This window comes from Schistocerca nitens, chromosome 5, assembly GCF_023898315.1.
Source record: "Schistocerca nitens isolate TAMUIC-IGC-003100 chromosome 5, iqSchNite1.1, whole genome shotgun sequence".
NCBI classification, from domain to species: domain Eukaryota; kingdom Metazoa; phylum Arthropoda; class Insecta; order Orthoptera; family Acrididae; genus Schistocerca; species Schistocerca nitens.
This window is the reverse complement of record NC_064618.1, coordinates 216884681-216904443: the sequence shown is the minus strand read 5'-3', so window position 1 is coordinate 216904443 and position 19763 is coordinate 216884681. Positions and strand designations below refer to the sequence as shown.

Sequence of the window (19763 nt, the reverse complement as noted above, 5' to 3'; positions counted from 1 at the left end):
CACCAAATTGCTTAGTTCTTGGACCAGTGCCTGCTCAGATTGCTTAGTAAAAGTGCGACAGGTAGTTTCGTTAGCCCCCGAATTTAGCACTATATCAGAATCATTCCTCGTGCCTCACGACATTTGCGCACCACATTAAGATATGAAACTACTTTTGAAACCCGCTTTTTCAGCTTAGCATAAGCTTTTGCTCTAATTTTAGGCAAACGATTGTTCAGTGAATGCTCTATATCCGATATTATATTTACCGTTTCTATTGACACATGGGAGTCAACTTCGTACAATTCAGATTTCATACAAAAATTGCTGATTTCATTCATAAACTCCATCTTAAGACTACCTATCTTTTGAATTAGTGACATTAGTAACACATTTTCCTTGTGTGACTTTGCATCTGAATCCAGCTGCTCCACTACGCATCTATCATTTCTTGACTTTCATCAAAACCTGCGGGCACAGAATCACTCAGATTGATTTCTAGTTGTTCCACTTTCACTGGTTCTAACGATACATTGCTGGGAGATGCTAAACCTGTTTCCTCCTCAAAAAAACTCTTGTTGAGTACATATCAGGGCACTAAGATTTCGTGCTGTTCCATTCTCTCTTAATTCTACCCATGTCAATTATACTTCTATTTCACTTGGTGAAGTGGAAATTACTGGTCTCTGTCAATACCAGCTAATCTTTTTTCTAATTTGTCTAACACGTCCAATAGCTGTTAAAAGTTGTGAGAGGTTAGGTATGGATGCAATTGGCGACGTGTCGTCTGCTGTCACACAAGCAGGCTCTGCTGTGGAGTGAAATGCCTCCCGTCCTAGCCTGCAATGCATTCTCCGGACTCACTGAAATGAACTGCAGTGATAGAGTCGCGCCTGGCAAAAGTTTTGCGCATTTTCTGACATCGTGTAAGTTGTCACAAATCAATATGTACTTCGGCAACACAAGAAAAATTCACTTTCTACGTGACTTTACTTGCTGAGATGTTGTTAACTTACCATACGCAAACTAAAGGTTAATATGTCATAACTGCCGAGGTGACGTTCCCACTTGCCTGATCATTCAAAACGTTGCCACATGTCTAATCATTCATTCTATCTAACAATGGGCCATCACTCCCCACTGCTGCCCGTCCTGAGCATCAGTGATGTTACATTGTAATGACTTACATCGATTGCTCTATAGTTTGCTACATAGTTTCAGAACTACACTCCTGGAAATTGAAACAAGAACACCGTGAATTCATTGTCCCAGGAAGGGGAAACTTTATTGACACATTCTTGGGGTCAGATACATCACATGATCACACTGACAGAACCACAGGCACATAGACACAGGCAACAGAGCATGCACAATGTCGGCACTAGTACAGTGTATATCCACCTTTCGCAGCAATGCAGGCTGCTATTCTCCCATGGAGACGATCGTAGAGATGCTGGATGTAGTCCTGTGGAACGGCTTGCCATGCCATTTCCACCTGGCGCCTCAGTTGGACCAGCGTTCGTGCTGGACGTGCAGACCGCGTGAGACGACGCTTCATCCAGTCCCAAACATCCTCAATGGGGGACAGATCCGGAGATATTGCTGGCCAGGGTAGTTGACTTACACCTTCTAGAGCACGTTGTGTGGCACGGGATACATGCGGACGTGCATTGTCCTGTTGGAACAGCAAGTTCCCTTGCCGGTCTAGGAATGGTAGAACGATGGGTTCGATGACGGTTTGGATGTACCGTGCACTATTCAGTGTCCCCTCGACGATCACCAGTGGTGTACGGCCAGTGTAGGAGATCGCTCCCCACACCATGATGCCGGGTGTTGGCCCTGTGTGCCTCGGTCGTATGCAGTCCTGATTGTGGCGCTCACCTGCACGGCGCCAAACACGCATACGACCATCATTGGCACCAAGGCAGAAGCGACTCTCATCGCTGAAGACGACACGTCTCCATTCGTCCCTCATTCACGCCTGTCGCGACACCACTGGAGGCGGGCTGCACGATGTTGGGGCGTGAGCGGAAGACGGCCTAACGGTGTGCGGGACCGTAGCCCAGCTTCATGGAGACGGTTGCGAATGGTCCTCGCCGATACCCCAGGAGCAACAGTGTCCCTAATTTTCTGGGAAGTGGCGGTGCGGTCCCCTACGGCACTGCGTAGGATCCTACGGTCTTGGCGTGCATCCGTGCGTCGCTGCGGTCCGGTCCCAGGTCGACGGGCACGTGCACCTTCCGCCGACCACTGGCGACAACATCGATGTACTGTGGAGACCTCACGCCCCACGTGTTGAGCAATTCGGCGGTACGTCCACCCGGCCTCCCGCATGCCCACTATACGCCCTCGCTCAAAGTCCGTCAACTGCACATACGGTTCACGTCCACGCTGTCGCGGCATGCTACCAGTGTTATAGACTGCGATGGAGCTCCGTATGCCACGGCAAACTGGCTGACACTGACGGCGGCGGTGCACAAATGCTGCGCAGCTAGCGCCATTCGACGGCCAACACCGCGGTTCCTGGTGTGTCCGCTGTGCCGTGCGTGTGATCATTGCTTGTACAGCCCTCTCGCAGTGTCCGGAGCAAGTATGGTGGGTCTGACACACCGGTGTCAATGTGTTCTTTTTTCCATTTCCAGGAGTGTACATTTAACGAAATCCACCCTATCTCTTAACTATAAATTTCTTCTGTACTACTTTTCCTCTGCCATTCTACGCTACCATGGACTTTGCTACAAGGACATACTGAAGGGTGTGCATTTCTGCAAGTTACGCAGCTATTTTTCTCCGGACACAGTAAACCTCGCCAACATTGGAGCATTCCAAACGGTGTAATCAGAGTCCACTTCACCAATGACTTGCCTTTTCGTGGCCAACACCACAGTGTTACGCAACCATAGCGGTCCACACTCGCCTCTGTCTCCCGTGAATTCAGATCAATGAGATGAATTAAACTTCTAATCTCTCTTGATTCTCCATTTTTTTCGCGATACTGTTTTCACAAACTTTTTCTAATCACATTTTCTATACATCTAGATGTGATTGCACTTGATTAACTTATTGGTGAGGAGTTGATGATCGTGCTCAATGGAAAGTATTCCACTGTCACGTCTCGCACCAACAAACTTTTCGAGGCTGTTCAGGAATACCTTCTGAGTAATTTGGCATCAGAGATCCGCAGTGTCTCGTAGATCGTTCTTTACTAATGTAATTACGATTTATTCGGTTTGTTACTGTGACTACCCTAGTTTCCGTGAGTATACGTTCGCAACAAGGAAAAAGAGAGTTGCCGAAACTACAATACAAAACGCAGAGTAGTACAACATCCCTCACAACACTGCAAAAGTACTGTGATGTGCTTATCTTCTGTTCGGGACTGGCTCGGCATAGCTTCCTTATGCATTCAGTGAACCCTTACACGAGCTGCATATCGGCTAGCTCTTCATCAGTAAACCTATCCACACTATTGCTGTGTATCACTGAGAATGCGCAACTAACGCTGATGAAAATAAAACTCTAGAGAGAATGACGCAATACTGACCTCAAAAGTGAGGGCAATAAGTTAAACAGGGGGTTACTGTTTCCGACAGGAACCACTGTGAGCGAATCGGAACGAGACACATTGTGTACCGTCGGCATCTGCAATGATTCGCGGTATTTTCAGTGTAAGTCAGATACAAAGTCAAATGGGGAAAGAAACGAAACTATGTAACGAGTCACCGAAGGCCATGGGCCCCTTTTGTCAACAAATGCAAAATAAATCTCCAGATAATCTCTGAGAGTTTGCCAGTGCAGTTATGGTTCACCATTTGTGCATGTAGGATGTCCCAAAAAAGACCGACAATTCTCATCACGTTATTCGGGATGGCAGATTGATCGGTTTTCAAAAAGGAAGCCGTATCCGAAAACCCACGGCTTTGGCGCTGGAGATCGTCGAAGTCTGAGAACGAAGGGTTGTGACGGTTTGTTCCGATTCGTTTTTGTGTTTGAATAAGCAAGGTATGCAACCATTTAGCCAACTACATATTGCTGATGGTCGACCTGAACCTAGTATCATTACTGCGTATGCGCTACATTCCTCCACACAGCTCTTGTGCACATCCTACTGCGAACTTTGTGTGATTTGCCAGTGCAGTAACGTTGTTGACAGCAGTGTGATTGAAATCTGGTTTCGCAGGATAGAGCGGATCAGACTGTGGAAAGGGGCTCAAATCAGTTGCTGTTAGTTGCACAAACATACAAACTTCATTTTCTAAAACACTTAATCACACATGCCCTTGAAAGATTTGAGAAACAATACGGCTGAAGGTCAGAACACAAGTTATTAAAATTGCTTTAAGTAATACACACGGCTGAAGGCCTTAGTTACAAAGTAGAAGAACTGAGGGCTTAAGGTCAGGGTAACAAGAATTTCAGGAAGAAAATTTTAAAAGGTTTTAAACAAATGACCTCTCAAATTTCAATTTAAGACGGATGAAGGCCTTGTCTTCAAGTATTTCATATAAAGTTTGGCTGAAGGCCATATACTGAACATAGAACAACTCAAGGCTTAAAGCCTGCATAACAAAATTAAGATAGGAAAGAAAATTCTCAAATTTTCAAATGATTTTTCCAATTTTATTTAATTCGGCCGAAGGCCTTATCTTAAAATATTTCAGGTAGAAGTTCGGCTGAAGGCCACATACTGAACATTAAAACCAACTACATTAATACACGGCTGAAGGCCTCGTACAGTACTTTAGACTAAAAGAAAATCACAATCCAAACCAACAAAGTAGTGGTGCTCAGAAGTGTTGCAGGCGTCGGCCTGGGGAGGAAACTCTAACATAAGTTTAGGTGAAACTGGTAGCCAAGCGAAATACTAAATAATAGAATGCAACACGACCTAGCGACGGCTGAAGAACCAAACATCATCCTAATCAATTCCCTTCCACCCGACCAACGGCACGACAACCGAAAATATTAGCGAGGACGAAGATACCAGCAGCACTACGTCTTGACAATTGGTGTCTCAATACAGTCAAAGCACAATAACCACATACACAAAAAAAGAACAACACCAAGGATGTCGAACTACACGCCATTCCAGACAGCACAACACGGCGAGGAAAACATACTGCCGGAAAACTATGCTAACGACCGGGGCAGGTAACCGGAACATTAACGGCCACAAGGCAGAAGATAACGCTGGTGGACTTCACTAATAAGTTACAATCAATTCAATAGTTAAAGACCGTACAGGAAGACGGCTGCATAATTTTGCCGACTCCAGCACACCATATGTTGCTGCTTTCCGGAACGGTCCAGGAAGCAGCAACTGGCAATGAACGAAGAGATGTCACAGCTTTTGAGATTTCATAACAGGTTAACTGATTACTCAACTCCAGTATCCAGGTTCAGTGGGCATCGATCTTTGCAGCTCTCGTAGCTAGTCTCTCACAAATCCTACCCCGCGTGCATGCCGCCAGCGGCTCTGGCCTGACCTCACGTCGCGGAGACTTCCTCACTCCTCTGTTGCAACCGACCGACCGCCTCACACACATCACCAAACGGAAATGTAGCGGTCACGCCAAAGATGGTACAACAGTACTAGTATCGATACGCGCTGCTGCTGCTGCCACTGATGGAGGCAAGTCAGCAACTCATTACGGTAGTAACTCAGGGAGCAATAAGACACCACTCGATCGTGGGAAAATGCCAAAGAAGAAATGGCATCAACGCGAGCCAGCCATGGCTCAGTAACGTGTACTAGCTTGCAGCTGCACAAATGGCCGACGTGGTGCTTGCATACGCCAAAGCGGATTTCAGTGGGAAAGCTGTGCAAGATTGTATGCGGAACTCTTCCCAAACAGACGTACCCCACATCAGTCCACGTTCGCGGACATCAAAAGACGCCTCAGGGAATCCGGAAGCTTGCACACAGATACGTTCTGCCTGAGGGGTGACGACTGCACAGGAAAACAGCACCGCTTCGTGCTCGTCACTTGCGAATACTGTCCCCAGTGTATTGCTTGTTTCTGGGAGGTGCCAAAACGTACTTGGCCCGAACACAACAGTTGGAGTAGGATGTGTTGACAGTGTTCGAAGTGTACCGAGCCACCAGCAATCGATAGGTGGCACAAACGATGCTCATGCCATGTAGTGTGACGTCCATGAATACCGGCTCCATCCATACCAGTCCAGATATTACAGGAGGAGGACTGCCGTCAAGGGGTATAGTTTGTGCAGTGGTGTTTACAACTATGAACACTTCAGCCACAATTCCCGATCTAGGTACTATCCACGGATGAATGCATCTTTGCTAGAGACAGCATACAAAGGTTTCACAGCATGCATGTTTGGGTGGACGAAAATCCGTGTGTGCAAATGATTCAAAATCACCAACACAGGGTCGTTAACATCTGGGCCGGAATAACTGGTGATCATATCATTGGGTCGTATATACTGCCAGACAAACAGGACTGATCTACGTCACATTTATTAGAGATATTTTGCCATCCCGTTGGATGTAATGCCCACAAAATGTCCGGATGGGCCTGCGTCTGGAATACGACGGAACTCCAGCACATTTTGATGTAACATGCGGAATCATCTTAACGCCGCATATCCAAACAGATGGACTAGTTCCGGGGCGGGCAAACGTTGCACGCGGCTCATGAGCACACAGCGCTGCACGTGTGCTGCTCGCGTGCAATCGTCCACTGGGGCAGTGGCGACAGCCTGCAGGTTGCGGCAGTGTAGTACCAGGCTAAGCTGCGGACGTTGAAGCGAAGCGACCACTACGTAGTGAACGTTGTATTTCAAGAACCGGAAAATGCAGAGTGAAACAAGGAAACGGAGAAATGGAGATTTGCTATCTTTTCAAAAGTAATGGGAGAATCATCTTTTCTCTGTGCAAAAACGTGAAAATTCGAAATGTTTAATATGTGGCAGTATTCTCGCTGGTCAGCGGAAGTTTAGTATTGAAGGCCATTATAACAAATTTCACAAGGACGAGTACAATTTATTGTCGGATTCTGAGCGGATGGGGAAATTGACTGAGCTTAAGAAGAGCGACCTGACGATACTAGATGAATCTGTCGTAGTTGCTGTGGTCACGAGAGATCTGAGACTTCCTTTCGTCATATCTCTCATCTAACTGAGTTAACATTTTATGGAGCACTGTTTTCAATTTTTCAGGACGACAACAATAATAGCCCAGCGGTACGTGCAAGTTATAAGATTGCGCTTAATATAGCGAGAGCTGGAAAACCATTTGCTGAATTAGTAAGTGTCGGTTAACAGCAAACATCAGTGATGAAAATTTAAGTAACTGTTTGTGTTTGTCTGTATGTAGAAATTTTGTTCCACTCCACCTGTGATAATTAAATAAAACGTGTCGTACGTAATAGGTACTCTTTCAAAACACGACATCTTTCAAGCACTCCTACTAATCTTATTCCTTCATTCGATAAAGCGAGCTAGGAAACAAAACGCATTGCAGAGCAAGGAGCGGACACAAGGTGTGGTGGGGAGGGGAGATAAGCGGGTGGCCAACTTGCCCCCATGTGCACGCAGAACACCTGTTAACTGCACGCGTGCAAGTGCACCGCACACGTGCAGGATTCCTGCCCGCCCCTGGACTAGTTCCATGACGAGCACAGTCGCTAGATCTGACATTTCTCGACTATTATATATGGCGTAGTATGAAGAATATTGTGTATGGCACACCTTTAACCTCAGCGGAGGACCTTTCTGCTCGACTCCACAGAGCAACTGAAATACGAGGGTTGTCCAGAAAATAAGTTCCGATCGGTCGCGAAATGGAACCACTGGGAAAATCCGGTAAAGCTTTTCACAGATGTTTTGGGCAATGTCTCTAGTATGCCGGTCGATCGTGTCGAGTCACTCTTTTCAGTTTTGAGTAAACAGTGAGCTCGTTAATATGCGTAGGGAATAGCGTCTCTCGACAAGTATGAGGGCCTGATTAGAGATTTCGCCTGTGTCATGCAGCCCACATAACACAACTGTGGAGCAGTACCTTCTTCATGCCAATTCTCGGCCGCACACTGCAGGGGCAATGAAGACGCCCCTCAGCGTTTCCGACGAGAAGTGTTTGATCACCCCCAGTACAGTCCGTGATTGGCTCCCTCCGAGTCTCATCTATGATCACAAGAACCGCTGGCTATGAAGATAAAATGTTTCCACAGACAACGAGCTGCAGACCAGTGCAGATAACTGGCCGAAAGCACAGGCAGTTGCTTTCTATGACGAGGATATTGGAAAGTTGATACAACACTACGACAACACTCGAAGTTGGAGCGGCGACTATGTAGAGAATTAGGTGAAAGGTGTAACTAACTGTTGCAAACAAAACGTTTCTAGTTTTCACTGTGGTTTCCATTTCGCCACCGATCGGAACTTACTTTGTGGGCCGGCCGGTGTGGTCAAGCGGTACTAGGCGCTACAGTCTGGAACCGCGCGACCGCTACGGTCGCAGGTTCGAATCCTGCCTCGGACATGGATGTGTGTGATGTCCTTAGTTTAGTTAGGTTTAAGTAGTTCTAAGTTCTAGGGGACTGATGACCTCAGAAGTTAAGTCCCATAGTGCTCAGAGCCAGAGCCTTACTTTGTGGACAACCCTCATAGTTCAAAGACAACCGTACGTATTGGCTCATGTGGGTGAGGCTCAGCACCGCCGATGTAGACTCTGCACTGGCGTAGGGGGTACGCATTTCCAAGTCCATTTGAATTGTAGACAGCTTGGTGTGCTTCTCATGTTGGGTTTATTGATAATGTGGAACGCAGACCTATTTCAGCATCTCAGACGCTGACGCTCTCCAGCGCCCTACTTGAAAACCTATCAGTATGCTTTCCCTCAAAACATACTAAGCGATGTAGGTGTTTCTTGGGACAGTCTATATACAGGGTTTTCGGATATTCCTGTTACAAATTTCTAGGAGAGAGAGTACAAAATATTTTGAATAGGTACCCATGTACGGAAACGTACCGATTCAGTTCAGATGTTTAACTCGTCCACTTCTGCTTGAGCTTCAGTTCAAAATCTCGAGAAGCTGATTATTTAAAAAGTAACCGAAAATGTGTTATGGAATATACCTGACAAAGTTGTTTGTCGCAGGTGGACCAACAAGTACGTTGTCTTGGACTGCCCCACGGAGATGGCGAAGGAGATCGTCGTGACTCACGTACGCGACATTTCTCTGGGCAAGAGGACCTACCACTACCTGCTCAGCGGACTGGTGAGTCAAGCGCCAGCCGACACACGTCGCATTGTGCACTGCTTAACTTCTCTACGTGGAACTTCGTTATCGTTTCTGTACTGAAACACTTGGTCCAGCTTATAAACGCTGCGTAGAACATTGATGATGATTGGAAATCCTACCTGTGGAAGTAAACGTAGGAAATAAATATAGCAACTATCTTTAGTAGAGAGTATTTCGGCCTAACTGGTATCTAGCTGCTTATATTGGTTTGGCTTCAAGTCTTGCTACCTGATTCGGAGACTTCCACGTTCGTCTTGGCAGAGTGTGTATGTAAGAATAATAAACCTGACGTTCTGATTCAGACAGCCCAAAGGGTGCTGTGGATGCGATTTCTGGTGCTCATTTGTGTCAAATTTACTAATCAAGACTGTAACGGATGAAATCGAATCAAATAGGTTGAGACGGTACGGGAATGTATACCGTTTGGGTGAGAAATGATGGGTTCCACCAAATAAAGAAGATTTCCATAAACAACATGGGAAGAGGGAGTCGAAAGGGATTCGTCACAGAGGAGTTTTCAGGTGGAATATTCTAAATATAGGAGACTTATACGTTAGGGTGCGAGAAAAAACTTGCTATAATATCGCAATATAAAAAAATATTGCACTCTTAAAAACAACGACAAGCTGTACAAAGGTAGTATGTACTTACGTTCAGTCATTCTCAGATCGTTCCACAAGTCCTTCCCTACAAGTTACCTCTTGCCTCTAAATGAAAAATTCACTGGAAAGATTTCTCGACGGGCCGATTAATTAGTAGCTAACAAGACAATATGTCATTTTTCGTACTCAACAGCTGCGACATCGAGGCAACCCACAGTGATGGAGAACAATGCAGCTCATTAAAACGTCTGTTGCTTTAATTGAGATTACCTAATTATGGTCCATCATTGGAAAGTTTCCTTTTAATTGATACTGGATAAGTCCAGTGAGCAAAATGCCCGGCGTCATTGTTCGAAAGCAATAACCGATCAAACCCACGCCATTCTCAACTTAATATATTACGAACAGTGAGGGAAATGATGGGAAAGTCAGATTATGCAGGGGCGTTTCTGACTTTCTGTTGTAATACAGTTAACGAAAGAACAGGGATAGTGGTCGATCGTTCGACACTGAACAATCCGCCGCCAGCATCTCCTTCTTTTTCGCTGAAACTCAGTTAATAGATAAAATACAAATTAATTACATGATATGCAGGCAGTATGGTTGTCATCCTGAAATAACACATTCGACTAATTATGGTGAAACAGGTGATGATTAAACCAGCGAAATTGCGCTCAACTTACTCGTACATCTGCTTCGTACAAGGAAATACACGATGAAAGTGCGAGGATTAAGTAAAATTGTCTCTATCTTTTTTTCTTAGCAACGTTGCCTTAACATGTGTTACAGTTCTGGAAAAGTCTTCCAATGTAAATATCAACTGGAATGAAATAAATGTTCAGAGATTTATAGATAATGACACATTTCTTCAGCTTTATTTAGTGGTACTTTGCTCACCTTTTAAAATAGATCATTATGAACGTCAGTTATATAATATGAAGATAATAAGAATAAAAGGAAACACCTCACTCTATTCTAAACATTGTATCCATCTGCAGAGGGGTTAGTCAGCCCATAGCTGTCAATACCAAACATAGTTTACATCAGTTATTTCAAAACGTTCAGACAAATTGTGTATAAGCTGTAGGAATAGAAGTTTAGGATGATGAAAAACGAGACCGTAGTTGTGGTTTATACAATTCTTTTCCGACTTCTTGTATCGATGAACCAAACGAACTTCAGCCTTTAGCTGTGGAGAACAGTCTCCCCCAAATATCTATTCGCGAGTGGAAAGTGGGAATGTCTATTGTCAGTAAGCATATTGTGGGGCGGCGGATGGAATTAATTGTTATATAAAAGTTTGAATGTTGAATGTAGAAACACTGCATTTCCCGGCCGATTAACCATATGTGCGGCGGCGGGTGGAATTATTGTTGTTAAATGTGTACCTATTGTTATTTATGCTGTCTTTCGCCATTCTCAACACTGGCTCTCTAACTACAATATTGGCAACCAGAAAGTGATTAGCAAAACGTGAAGCCTGTAATTAGAATTCCTAGTGCCCACTTCGTCTGAGAATACACTTATAGTTACAGCTTATAGCTCTGAGGAATTTAGGAGATTGTCCGGGATTTATAAACAAAAACAATTTCTAAAATAGTTGAGTATATTCTGAAAGTCACAGATGAAAAACAAAAGAATCCACACAACCTAACTAACAGAGCAGTTCAGAGTCTAATGCGCTGATGCAACTATAAATGTCCAAATTAAATGTTTAAATGAATGCTCGCCATAATTTGATGATAAGGTTCATCAAACGCCACACTAAATAATGGTAGAATGTCTGTCCCGCGGCGGCACGTGAAAATACGACAATACGCAAACTGAAGCTAGATAATGAAAATCATCCCAGAATTAACACTTCACTCGAAAATGATTTCATGGTTACGCGTATCTCGAGTAACTTAATACGGCATCCGAGGCTGTTTGTAGCAACGATACCGACGCGACGCGACTCCCGACACAGATGGCGTGTTATTCAGCGTCTGGAGAGAATTGGGGCCTTGCTTGCTCGCGCAGCGTTCTTATATATAAAGCCGCGGTGCGGACGGCTAAGGGAACGCCTGATCAAATCGGCTCTCCCGACTAGCCACTGGGCTAGTAATGCACCACATTAAGTTATTGAATAAATTATAGCTTCTTTTGCTGATGGCCGATGGAGCTCTCCATTTAAATGTGCATTCAGCACACAGGTAAGTATTGATAATAAAATTTTGACGTGGCTAAGTTAAGTATTTTGGGCGAGAGAATTAATTTAATTACACTGCACGCAGTAGACGAGCTCTGAACTGGCCCTTTGGAGATACGCTATCGCTATAGTTTTATAGGTATTCAAATGAAACTTCTCACATCTTCATAGTTATAGCGGATCTCCAACCTACTTAAATATAAACATCCTAGCCTTGTTAATTAGCCTACTTAATCTATCTTGCTTCCTTAAGTTTTAAGACAAAAACCAGAAAATCATGAATTTCCACTAACATTTTAATTTGTGAAATCCAAAGTACTGTTTTTATTAAATAATTATGAAAAATGAATCTAATTATAAATTTTTAACTTTCTAGCTCTTTTCTGTTGCGCCAATGATTTTTACAGAGAAACGTCCAAATTTCGAAAATGGCTAAAGTTATCGAACTGATATTCAACACACATTAATTTAGTATTACTCCTGACATGCTAGTAATGTTTTAGGTTATGTGCTTGATTTTTAAAGTATTGTGCAACATTTGTGACGTCAGAGATAGTTACAGCAGACTGGCTGGCACACAATGGAAAAACTGATACGAAATTACTACAGCATGAGTAGGCTGCTTCCCTACATCACCCTCTACTTAAATTTTTTGTTTTTGAACGTTAATGAACGAAAAAAAATTAATTACAAAAGGGGAAGCAAGAGTACAGCTTAACTTCCTATGAAAATTAAAATTGAAATGTAAACATGTAGAAACATTAAAAGAAAACTGATTACCTACATTAATTATTTAAATTGCAGGCATGTTCACTGCATCTTAAGCAACATTATTACTCAAAATTTAAGCAAAGTCCGCGAAACACTTTGGTATACATATTGCCTTAGACAAACAAACACATAAAATATATAAAATTATGAAAATCTTAAATCCATTAAATACATTTTTACATACACAAATTCAAATAAAATAACATGATACATAAACAGATGATTACATCTTAGCAGTGTTTTCTAAACCTGAAAGAAAATTTCACAAATAATTTTTACACACGTGGTTGTAGCCGCTTTGGCTGGCGTCCTACACTTCCATTCACAAGGGTAGAGGAGGGGAAGTTGTTATGGTGTGCGTCCTTCACGTTCACTCTAAATTACATGGGGAAAGGGGAGGGGTCACTGTGAGTTGTGTCCAAGGTACTCCACGCTTTCACGCAGCTACCAGGCTGCCATTATCTGGTTTGTCCTGTAGAACAAACAAAAAGAGTGCCTCAGACTCTGTTCACTTAACATCTAAGGGTGGGTCACAATGAAATGGGGATATATACATTTTATCCTTCAATATGTTGCTGGAACAAAGTTAACAGAACTTTTTCAATTTTACTCTCACAGTTACTTAATTGTCATAAAATCGGTAAACAAATGGCTCAAAACGCCGTTAGTCACATACTAGAGAAAATTTATGCTCAAGGCATACAATCATAAATCCTATTTCATTTCAATATATTATTTCTGGGCCGGAACACTGAACCAATGCTCGGTACATTCTTGATACATTTGTATTTCATTTACTTAACTGACTCATCTTTGATTACCTTATTCTTAGAGATAGTATGAGTATTTTTGATTAGTGGTTGTTTTCTCAGCTTCTTTGTACATGTGAGTAACTTTTGGTAACAGTACAGTTCTGCGTGTTCAAAACACACTACGTTCAGTTGACTACTAAATTCACTTATTGGTCCTCTGCTGCTGTGTCAGTTCCACATCTGCAATTATGTACTTATTTCATCGAAGTGTATTTATGCTGAGCTATAAATAATGTTTCACGTCTGCCATTAGGTTACTCAATTACGTTGCTAGTGTATGTACTTAAGTAATACTCACTCCATTAAAATTTAAAGCATAGGATAGCATACTTATTTCATATCTATAGTGTATTGCAGCTGATTAGTTTGCTCACGTGGCAATCCATTTCCACTCGATCGGACGCTGAAAGCACAGGTAGTCCCTCTCGACCTACCACTAAAGTGCATCAAGTAATTATGGACGAGCGTAATGCTAAATTCCTTAAACCTATAGGACACCATGATCTGCTCTGTCTCATCTAACATAAGGGTACCTATGGTCACATTCACGCCTCCAACTCATAACCTCAATACATGTAGGTGTGTCCTGTCACACACTACACCAAAATAATGGCCAGCTCCAACCTTATAAATACTTCAGGGACGTGTCCTTCACGTCTCAACCACAAACACTGCTCAACTCTATTACACTGCCATTCCTTGCTACACAAGGTGAGTTTATTCTTACAACTTGTCTGCATAATTTTCCATAACGCTAAGCAATCTCTGTTACTATTATTTAGTCAGGTCTAATGCGTACACCAGGTCTCATTGCCACTTCAGATCCTGCTTGAACACGAATTTGTACATCTTTTTAAAATATTATTGTGGGACCATTTCCAATAAAACAACACTTTGTAATTACTATATTACCTGGGTTCTATACATAATTGTTACTCATATACATTTGTATCTTAATTACGTCATACTTCTCTGTTTTTTTATGTCACAGTTAGGTTTGTCACAGTTTTCACTAATCGGTGGATAGAATGGTTCCAGAACTCATGGCTTGATAGTCATGACGGAAAATTTTAGTATTACAAAGGAGTCGAAACTTTAGTGGATAGGAAAGATGAAGAATAAGTGAGAGCTGAAATAGAAAGAAGATCTCACACAGCTGGGACTGCACAGCTGCCACAAAGTGTAGAGGTTACAAAACAACCTCCTCCCTACAGCATTCATTGTTTAATGCTGGTTTGATAACCATAACGGAAAATTTAATGCGTTGGAAAGAATAGGTCGAAATTTTTGGGGACAGGAAGGATGAAGAGTGAATGAGACCTGAAAAGGAAAGAAGATCTCACACAGCTGGGATTGCACAGCTGCCACACTGTGTAGAGGTTACAGAACAACCTCCTCCCTACAGCATTCATTCACTACCTTTGACCACGCCACGTCGATCTGAAAATACTTTATGATGCCTTTTCAGAACCTGTCTCATTTTTTCCTTCTGATTAGCTAAAATTTTATCGATTTCCTGCAATTTAGCTTTTATTTTGTCCAAAATAATTGCTTCTTCTTCTTCTGTGTTCAGCTTATTTTTACTAAGATTAACACCTTCGTCCCAATACCTCCTACTTTTCAGAACTCGTATAGGCAGCTCCCAAGTTTCATCATCAGTTACTACATGTTTATCACTAAAAGGAACTGTAATTACTCCGGTTATTGGCAAGACCATTTTAACTGGCTTCTTTCAAAGTCAACAACACTCTGATATTTTGACAAGAAATCTATGCCAATTAAAACCTCAATACTGAGATTGTTTACAATTAAACATGGATGATCAATTAAATTACCATTAATATTAAAGGGCAGCAAAGCTTCTTGCTTTACCGTTTTTGGCACCCTGCCAGTAGCACCAATTATTCTTAGTCCTGATACCCTCATTACTGTAAGGTTGTCTTTACCAGGTAATGCATCAAAGAAGGACTGAGATATCGCACTCACCTCACTTCCACTGTCTAAGAGACAACGTACATTGATACCCAACATATTCACTATTATTATAGGGTGGCTTATTCTAGGTTGTACAGGTGGTTCCTCAAACTCATCCAATAGCTCCTTTTGGATTTTTCTCCAACTAAAGTGATCGACATCTGTCTTCATGACATTTAGGTCACAGTGTGTAGGGGTTTCCTGAATTACATTTTCAGCTGCCTTTTCCAGTCGGTCTATTAATTTCAAATCGAAACACCGCACGACTTCATTACATTTAGTTTGCTGAACATAACCCAAATTACTGTAGTCTGGGCGATTCTGCGCCTCCAGACCGGGCATAACACTAGTTACAGCTAAACCACTTTTACTATTATCGTCGGGTTCCTTCTCCAGTGACAACTGGTCACAGCTACTGGGTTCATCGACCCCCAACAGGCTACCCTCTACATTATCACTTACCTCCTGTCCTAAGTCTATTGGTACAGTATCAACATCCTGCACAGGCACTTTAGATAAGAGCACATCATTCTCATCGTAAATATAACCATGAATTTCCTCTGCTTCTTCACCTGACAATTCAATATTTTGTAGCTCTTCCCTATCGTTACACAGCTGCGCCTTCTCTTTCTCTTCCCACTTAGAAAGCGTCTCTAACACGGTATCTATCAAATACTGTGAGTGATCTAATATTTCTGTTGTATCTTTAGATGCTACCGACACTTCATCCACATGTTCAGTCTGAGTATTCTGATCTGTCTTACCAATTACCGTAACTACTGGCTTAGGAAAAGTAACCGCCTGGTGAGCGCCAGTATCCTCATAGACGGGAACTAGTTTTCCTGCCTCGGCCTACTACTGTTTCCTTTATTTTTATTATAGTTAACTGGCACAGCATTGCTTTCTGTACTGTTGTTTACCTGCATAATTTTGTTTGGAACAAAATTATTATCATTTGGATGCCATTGTTGGTTCTGATAATCATTTCTCCAATTCCTACCTCTCTTAGGATGGCGAACACCTACTGTTCTGATGTTTACATTGCCATTTTGCTCGTTCCTAAAATTACTACTATTGTTATTAGCATTTCTGTTATTACGTGCTTGCTCCTCATTGGCAGCAACACGTTCTACACGTTCCAAATATTCAATGAAACGATCCAGACTGTCTCTAGGGGCAGATATAATTCTAGTTTGCCAATACCATGGCAGTTTTGCTTCAAGACCTAGTATAATCATTTCCGGTTTTAGCTTTTCGCCCAAATGTGACAAACATGAGAACCATGACCTAGCAAACTCTTAAATAGATTCCTTGCCTGCATTGAAGCGTTTTCCACTCCAAAATTCTCTGAACACTTCATTTTGCTTATTGCTAGACCAATACTCATTAATGAAAGCTGTTTTAAACTCCGCTAATGTTTTACACTTCAACATAACATCAGCTGACCAAAGCATGGCGTCACCTGCTAAATGGCTTCTAATAAATGAGATTTTCTCTCGTTCAGACCAAGTTGGTGGAATCACATCTTCAAAATCGTTCCAGAAATCTAGCGGGTGGATATTTTTATCTGGATCGAACGGCAAGAACTGCCGACACCCGATAAAAGCGGCGGTTGCAGCTACAACTTGTTGTATACTACCATTACCAGACGTTACTGAAGCTACTTTACTCTCAATGTTAGCAATGTTAGTACTAATATTTTCTACTTTCATTTCAACATTATCTGCTCTTTGCACAATATGAGTAGTATCAGTTTTGATTGCGTCTACTTCTGCTTGACATATGTTTACTTTTATATTAACATCTTTAAATCTATCTGAGCACAGTTCAGATTACGCCTCGATCTCTTCTGTTAACTTGTGCTCCAGCTTCGCATCTTCCATTTGGAAGTCTCTGCAAACCTCAGCAACTTCAGATTTTACTGTTTTATACATTTCAGAAAATTGTTGAGCAACCTTTTTCTTAATATCCTCATGAATGTAATCAATTTTATAATTCAAACTGTCCAGATTCTCCTTCAACTTATTGCAACCAGCCTTCAAGGTATCGTCCATTACCTCCAATCGTTTATTAAAATTTGTTTGGCTGGCCACAATCTCAGACTTTAATTCAGAATTACTGTTTTTGACCTGTTCACTTATTTCAGACTTTAATTCAGCATTATTAGATTCTAATTTATTGTCCATTGCCTCAAACCGTTTATTAAAATTTGTTTGGCTGGCCACAATCCTGTTATTTACCTCAATTATATCAGATTTTAAATCAGCTGTCATTTGACTATTACTGGCAGCTATTGCTTGTAATATAACATTTAAATCAATAGCCCCAGTATCTTTGAGTTGCTCACTAGCTGGTTTCTTTTCACACTCAGGTGACGAAAAACTAGCTCCAACACCAGAATCATCAAAACTAAATGAAACTTCTGATTGATCCGTCATATCTCACTTATCCTTTTTAAACTCTACTACCTCTGATGACTGCTTCGTTTTTAACTCATCACATAAACTATCATCCAATAAATTTACAATTTCTAATTTCTGCTTTAAGGGGTCTCTATTATTGAACCATTGCCCCTTTTTACACTACTGCCAGGAGACAATACTTCATATTTCACTTTAACATTACTACTTTCATGCATATTTACACTTGAACCGTTGTCTGGATTTACAGTTCCCTCAACAGACATAGGTTCTGATATAAGTTTAACCTCAGTTTCTTTTGGCGGTTCCATTGCCGACAGTCTTTTAGTGCAGGTTAGTAAAATTTTTAACAGTTTTCACTTAACTTAGTTCCTTCTGCACGACGTATGGCGTTGCCGGCGTGGTATACCAGGATTACTGATGCGACGCAGCTCACTGAATTGCAGACGGCACTCTGACGGCTGTTGTGTGTTTGCGTGGCCCGCAACTGCAGGCGCGGCTCCGGCTGCTTCGGCGGATGACTGCGGTGCGGCGAAACTGGCTTCTCGCGATGCCGGCAGTACCGCTAGATTCAGTGCCAGCTCCGTCAATCCAGATGCGTTGTTAATCCAATTGCGTCGTCCACATACACACGTAACACTTTCACTGTTCTATTACTCAGCTGCGTGTCGCATTTCACTCGCGAATACGAAAATTTGAAAATCACTTTCACTTTTACTCAGTTTCTCTCCTGTGGGGCGGCGGATGGAATTAATTGTTATATAAAAGTTTGAATGTTGAATGTAGAAACACTGCATTTCCCGGCCGATTAACCATATGTGCGGTGGCGGGTGGAATTATTGTTGTTAAATGTGTTCCTATTATGTTACTTATGCTGTCTTTCGCCGTTCTCAACACTGGCTCTCTAACTACAATATTGGCAACCAGAAAGTGATTAGAAAAACGTGAAGCCTGTAATTAGAATTCCTAGTGCCCACTTCGTCTGAGAATACACTTATAGTTACAGCTTATAGCTCTGAGGAATTTAGGAGGTTGTCCGGGATTTATAATCAAAAACGATTTTCTAAAATAGTTGAGTATATTCTGAAAGTCACAGATGAAAAACAAAAGAATCCACACAACCTAACTAACAGAGCAGTTCAGAGTCTAATGCACTGATGCAACTATAAATGTCCAAATTAAATGTTTAAATGAATGCTCGCCATAATTTGATGATAAGGTTCATCAAACGCCACGCTAAATAATGGTAGAATGTCTGTCCCGCGGCGGCACGTGAAAATACGACAATACACAAACTGAAGCTAGATAATGAAAATCATCCCAGAATTAACACTTCACTCGAAAATGATTTCATGGTTACGCATATCTCGAGTAACTTAATACGGCATCCGAGGCTGTTTGTAGCAATGATACCGACGCGACGCGACTCCCGACACAGATGGCGTGTTGTTCAGCGTCTGGAGAGAACTGGGGCCTTGCTTCCTCGCGCAGCGTTCTTATATATAAAGCCACGGTGCGGACGGCTAATGGAACGCCTGATCAAATCGGCTCTCCCGACTAGCTGCTGGGCTAGTAATGCACCACATTAAGTTATTGAATAAATTATAGCTTCTTTTGCTGATGGCCGATGAAGCTCTCAATTTAAATGTGCATTTAACACACAGGTAAGTATTGATAATAAAATTTTGACGTGGCTAAGTTAAGTATTTTGGGCGAGAGAATTAATTTAATTACACTGCACGCAGTAGACG

At 42.3% G+C, this 19763-nt stretch overlaps 1 protein-coding gene across 1 annotated transcript in view; it reads left to right on the top strand.

Moving 5' to 3' along the window:
* LOC126259554 (glutamate receptor 1-like) overlaps positions 1 to 19763 on the top strand; it is a 545373-nt gene that overhangs the window by 406404 nt on the left and 119206 nt on the right. Inside the window, exon 6 of the mRNA XM_049956439.1 lies at positions 9101 to 9221. Coding sequence (XP_049812396.1) covers positions 9101 to 9221 — 121 coding nt within the window. The remainder of the gene's footprint in view (positions 1 to 9100; positions 9222 to 19763) is intronic.